We start from the raw sequence: 6,598 nt of genomic DNA on the forward strand, positions 1-6,598 counted from the left end.
AAAATCCCAAGTGAAAATACGTACTTTTGACTTTTGATTTGAACTGGACGACTACTTACGAGATATTTGAAAATTGAAAAGTACTACAAATGAAAGATAAAATACTCGACTATAGATTCCAATATTCATTTTGAACAGGAAATTGACAGATTTTGGAACATCAACCGAACAACACCAAGATATAGAAAAATCGCGCGATTTAAAAAACACATATATCTCCGAACTTCGAGCTAATCAACATTTTTTATTACCAGATTCGTGTACACTGGGCATAGATCTATAAGAAAAGCCATATCTTGTCTCTGAACCATTTTTCGTGTCGAACAGTGATATTCTTCATCATACGAAATTCTAGTATGCTTCCGTTGACATTAAATCATTTCAACTATATTTTGCAATAATATTCAACATTTAAGAAGCTAATTGAATTATTTTCTCGATAGCAACTTAATCTAATCATATCAAAACATGAGCTTGAACAAAAAATTACGTTACATGCCATCGTTTTACCCTTACAATAATAACACGATAAATTACCATGTACATAACATGGCCCAAATTGCAAAAGAAACATTTTAGCCCTCGCTTACATTACACATCAGTTCGAGTCACCTGTTCGAATTTGCACCCCCACACACAAGTGGACTAATATTATAATTATAAAAGATTGTATCGTAATTTCGTGTAATTCCTCATGCATAATTCAAACGATTTCTATCGGGGCGAAATGTGCGCCCTAAGGGGTTGTTCCGGTTCTCACATAACATTAACTCAATACACATTTAAAAAAATTGAAATTTGTGTTTAATTAATGACTTTACCTGTAACATTTTCCATACAAAACGCAACGGTGGTGGTAGAGTAACTCTACTCGGGTACAGTACTGGTCTATGCATTGTTATGACCGGGTTCAATCTCCACACCGACTCACTTATGTCGAACAAACTTGCACACCATTCACACACTTATGACACATAAAAAAATATTTTTTAATTAAATAACATACTACACATCTTCAACTTTCATATTAATCAAGAAAAGTATAATATTTCAACACCAAAAAAATTACAGATGAATTTCAGCAAAAGACAATGCACTCGAAAGTATTGGGATTCTTCATAAAAAAACTGTTCATACGCGATTCTTCCGCCTCTGGTGCTCGAACGCAGTATAGAAGCAACACATGAACATGTGGAGGTAATTATTAAATACTTAAGAACAAGAAAAAAATGTACACATGCACTAGTGTGTGTTTAATTACGAGTGTGTTGGTTTGAGATTGCTACGTACGAGAAAATGTGAAATATTTTCATACACCGCGCTTAAATTTGTTTTATATATTACAAGTATTATATTATATCGGCTGATTAATTATTAATGGAATTATGCGCAGCTATCTTATGAATATTAATGCTATTTTTAAATCTATATAATAGCAACCGGATGTTATATTATAATAGTAGATATATGTATATGGAGCGGAAATGCGTACAAGTGCTGTAAGTAATTGAATTTTTCGTATTTCAGAATTTTCGTATTTCAGAAAAATGGATGAAAGGTGTACAAAAGAAGTGCTAGAATGGTAGCCGAGAGAATGCAAAGGGCTAAAAGGAAGACTACAGCGAAGATAGATTTTTGGAACGAAATTTGGAAAATGTGTGGGGTAAGATGGATGAGAGTTGCGCAAAACAAGGACGAATGGAAACATGTTGGAGAGGCCTTCATCCATGAGTGGATGGTGAGTAGCTGTAGATGATAATGATGATATTGATATTAATTATTATTGAACTATTTTTTTTTTTGTAAAATACGGTATCAGATATATGGACGAACTTTATACTACATTTTATAATTGAGTTATTAATACATATTTTTATTATATTATTATTTTTATATTAATAAAGTATTTTTACCTTTTTCTTGGAATAGAAACGTTTTTTATCAAAAAATTTGAAAGTTGGCTTTTCTAAAATTCTAAACGGTAGGTAGGCACAATTCAAAAAATTGTCGCCTTTACAATCACTATAGAAATTCAAGATAAATACAGATTCAAAAGTATATGCATTTGTCGACTTGGTGACGTACAGTAAGTCTGCAATTTTGCATCAAAATAATGCAGAAAATATATGAAATTTGTATGAAGAAATGGGCGTAATAACAAAATCTTAACGATGTTCACCAAACAAATAAATGTACAGACAAAGATGAAATAAATGAGTGTTTAATGAAATATTTATTTAAGACTCGGTTTCTTCATTGAAATTCACTCGAAACAAGTCTCAACCCCTCTCAAACTAAATATCACGAGCGAAAGGCCATTTATTTACGCTGTGCGGCCACATTATTGCGTTTTAAAAATTAATGTGTGTATGTGTATGTGTTCACGTGTATATTTCTCGTTTGAAAAAGGTCATCTCGGCCGTTGTCGAGGCGGGATATGGTAGATGGGAGAGTCGAGAGAGTGGCTCGTGCTGGGCAAGAGTCGTTAGCGGAACTCCCCTGCACCGGAAGCCGCCATTTTTCCGTAAAATTACTTATGTATTTATGTGTAGACGGTTTGTTCCCGCGCGAGCCAATTACTATACCTACTCTAATGTACAGCGTGGCTCGTGCCGACTACGCCATTATTATAATTCAAATCATCTTGGCCGGTTTGCTACTGTGGGATATTCCTGAATTACTTATTTATCTGAAAAATACACATTTACAAGTGTGGTTATTACGATTTGCATGTTTGGATGTTTGTGTTGTTTAAATAATTTAAAAGCTTTAACATTCAGCTTTGTCATGCAAATGTAAAGAAATTTTTGAAAAATTCAAAACTAAAATAAAACAGTTCCTTTGTCTTCGCATCATTTTGTGTCAAAGAAAAATATCTACATGCTTTGTATTTATTTTAAATAAAAATATATATATTTTTGTTTGAAATTATTATTTATACTGAGACATCTATTAAGAATATTAAAAATGATTATAAAATTCAATAATATTTTGTAAATATATTTGGTGTATTTTTAACTTAAATTATATGAAAGGCTATTTAAAAAAAAAAAAAAAAAAAAATATATATATATATATATATATATATATATATATATATATATATATATATATATATATCTTCAAATTTGACTTCGGCTTTTATTACAATTTTTATCCTATAAAAATATCTTAACTCCACGATTTCAATAGTATAACTGTATTTGAATTTCATATTAGTGACATCTATGAAATTAATTTAAAACTTTAAAAATAATTTTTCTACGAAATTGCAATTGGTATTAATATATGATTATATGATAAATTATATGATTATATGATTATATGATTATATGATAAATATAGAAAAATATATGATTAATTTGGTGACCGGAAAAATGCACTCGAAATAGTTGCACTTTCGAGACATCCAAACTTTCAAAGATGCTCAAAGAGAATTAACGCAATCGATTTCCACAAAAAAGCGTATTTGTATGTTATTCGAGAGTACTAACCTTTTTTGGTGGAATTCTATTGCGTAAGTTCTTATTGAACGCCTTTGAAAATTGTGACTTCTCAAAACTGTGCAATTTAGTGCATCTTTCCGGGAACCGATTAATTTTATTACTGAATGTATAAAAAATATATGTATATGTATACAAAACCAAATGATAATGTATGCATATTACATACATATATACACTTCATGGGGGGCGGTTGGAGTGAAATGACAGTATTGTTGTAAACATTTAATATGACAGACGGTAAGAAAGTAAATTAATCGCCAACAACACGGTCCAATCGGTCACAACTTACAGGATGGTGACCCAACTTGACCATGTTCTATGTACATACATATTTATTAAACAATAACATTTTATTTTAATGAAAAAAATTGTCTTAGTTTGATCAAATAATAGAATCTTGTGGAATGACAAGTGCAACTGCATAATATCTACTATTACTGAGACTTTTTAAAGCTTTCCAACTTTTGGTGGCTTCATCGAATTCCCAAACATTGCTCACTGCACCAATATGCACTTCGTATCCACCTGAAAATAAAAATAATAATTCAGCGTAAATTTGAACGCCCTAAATACAAAGTCAAATTTAATTACAAAAAAAAACTCACCCATACAAAGCAACTTATTTCGAAAACAGCAGAGGCTTACTCCATATACGGGATTTGGCAGTTTGCAATAATCAGTCCACAGATCTGCATCGGGATCGTACCTTTCAATACTGTCAAGGTAAAGGTTCGTTTCATAGTAATATCCACCAGCGACAAAAAGTTTTCCTTTGATTGCGATACTCTAAAAGCAGGTATATACAAAAAATCTATTCATTATAGTCATTAATGGGAAGCTACGAGTATTAATAGACACTTACCGAAGAACCGCGTCTCTTCTGGATCATCGGAGCTCGATAAGACCAAGAATTGAACTCTACTGAGTACATTTGCACTTCGTTTGTGCTTGTCTCTATTTCATCTTTGTATATAACCCCACCTGTCACATAGATTCTGTCGTCGATGACAGAAGCACTATGAAAACAAACACCCTGCAACAATGGAGCCACTTTCATGTCCCAGTTCTTTGTCTTGCTGTTCCATCTACATATTCCAAATCAAATCAATATCATTCTATCTACATAGATACAATATTGCAATAAATCTTTTTATTTATTATGAAATCACCTTTCTACCGATGACAAATACTTCCAATTTGCTAAACCCCCAATGACATATACATCAGTGGACAAATCATTGCTAAGTGTTACTGCCGAGAAGCTGCAGCGAGCTTGATTTAACGGTTTCAATTGATGTTTCTGGCCATCTGTTAAATCAATATAGTCCACCTGAGAAGAATCCGATTCATTATAATCAGAGCAATCGATAGAAACAATCCAAAATTTCAATGAAACGTTACGGAAGTGACTGCATTGAATTTGGATCCTCCAATGATCAAGATCCAATCGTCGACCAGAACTGATGCCAAGTTGTAGGTGTTAAATTGAAAATCCTCACTTAAGGACCAACTATCATTTCTTCCGTCATATACATCGATGTTATTTGTTGTCTAGATATACAATATGTAATTAAAAAATTGAAATCGATAATAATTTCTAATAGTTTGAATATAAAACGTACATATATATACTCCGCTCCAACGAGTGCTATTTTGTTCTTTTTCCCGTGAAGCCTTTTCTTTTGAAAATCGGGTAAAATTGATTTCATCACTTGTTGGAAAATCGCTATGCACTCTGGAGACGAAGAGCATAAATCAACAACTTCCGTTACGAGCAACTGAAAATTGATACATATGTAAATATTAAGCTGGTATAACATATTTTTCGAGACACTATTGGACTTTGAAAGTATTAAACAGTCATTTCAAACCTCGATTGAAAGTAAAGGCAACTTTACAAAACTCAGCAGCTCTACTAATCCAGGTCTACGGTTTGCTTTATCAAAATTCACCCATAATTTCACAGCCTTGAAGATTTCTTCAGCAGACACGCTTAATTCCACCGATTTCACGATCTTAGCTATCGTTAATATTGGCAAACTGAGAAAGTATGGAGATTTGTGCAACTGAAACATAAATTAAAATGTTACGAATTCAAGAGAGTATAATGCTTTTTATTATAATACATACATATAATCAACTTACAATCTTGAAGTTGTTGGCAGTCAAAATAATCGCTTTATTTCTCAATATTGGATCATCTGTTAGACACAAAGCCTCCAAACAATTTGTGAAATCGATTGTTTCGAGTCGAGGATCGATACTTTTGATCTCTAGTTTTTTAGCAAGCTCCATGAATTTTTCTATGTGCTTGTTATCTATACCTGAAAGTGTGTGTGAAATATTAAACTGAGAGAATGAAAATAAAATAGTTTTTCAATACATAAAAGCGACGTTTACACATTTCTCCAAGGTAGCAATACTTCAAAATTGCATTGATAACAGGGTATTCGAAATCATTAAAAGTGGCACTCAAGTTGTCTCTGTTTTTCATGAAGAAGTCACTGCATGCTGAGAGCACTAACATGTGTGCAAAGAAGCTGCAGTTATGAAGTACGATCATGAAAAGTTAAATTTTAAGTTTAAAACTATTTTTTTAAATCAAATTTTGATACATTCCTCCGGCCGCGAACGACGAAAGACACGTCGACTTGCTTTTTATCATAGCTTCATAAAAATATTCGAGTCGATTTATTGCAAAATCTGGTTTCGCCTTCATCTTGCTTCTTAATGTTTCTTGAAAGTCTTTTGCTAAAAAATAAATTAATTATATTAAAACTTAATAAATGTAACAAACAAATATAGGACTTACACATTCGATGGGATCCCAGCGATGACTGATATCTACTAAACCGAGTTTTTCGCATTATTTTTCACGATGAATAAACATACATATATTGACCTCTATCTGCAGACCACAATTTGTTATTATACATTATTATATTTACACACTTATCAAGCTAAGAAATTTCTAGATGGCTCCATGATTTTAAAATGAAAACATATTTATTATTGCTAAAAAAACCACACCCTATTGAAATCTAATGTAAACAGGCGCAGTGGAAAACACTAACTCATTAATTTCCAACTAA

The 6,598-nt window shown here is 31.9% G+C and overlaps 1 protein-coding gene across 1 annotated transcript; it reads right to left on the reverse strand.

Annotated features, from left to right (window-relative positions):
* Positions 1 to 3,720: 3,720 nt before the first annotated feature.
* LOC143912854 (kelch-like protein 23) lies at positions 3,721 to 6,257 on the reverse strand. The gene is made up of 9 exons (XM_077432287.1): positions 5,907 to 6,257; positions 5,652 to 5,830; positions 5,378 to 5,572; positions 5,129 to 5,284; positions 4,908 to 5,057; positions 4,676 to 4,836; positions 4,369 to 4,591; positions 4,112 to 4,292; positions 3,721 to 4,031 (listed from the first exon to the last, which is right to left on the reverse strand). The coding sequence occupies exons 1-9, from the start codon at positions 6,067 to 6,069 to the stop codon at positions 3,889 to 3,891; spliced, it is 1,551 nt and encodes a 516-aa protein (XP_077288413.1). The 5' UTR covers positions 6,070 to 6,257; the 3' UTR covers positions 3,721 to 3,888.
* Between the last annotated feature and the right edge of the window lie 341 nt (positions 6,258 to 6,598).

Source organism: Arctopsyche grandis, chromosome 6 (assembly GCF_051622035.1).
Source record: "Arctopsyche grandis isolate Sample6627 chromosome 6, ASM5162203v2, whole genome shotgun sequence".
NCBI classification, from domain to species: Eukaryota; Metazoa; Arthropoda; class Insecta; order Trichoptera; family Hydropsychidae; genus Arctopsyche; species Arctopsyche grandis.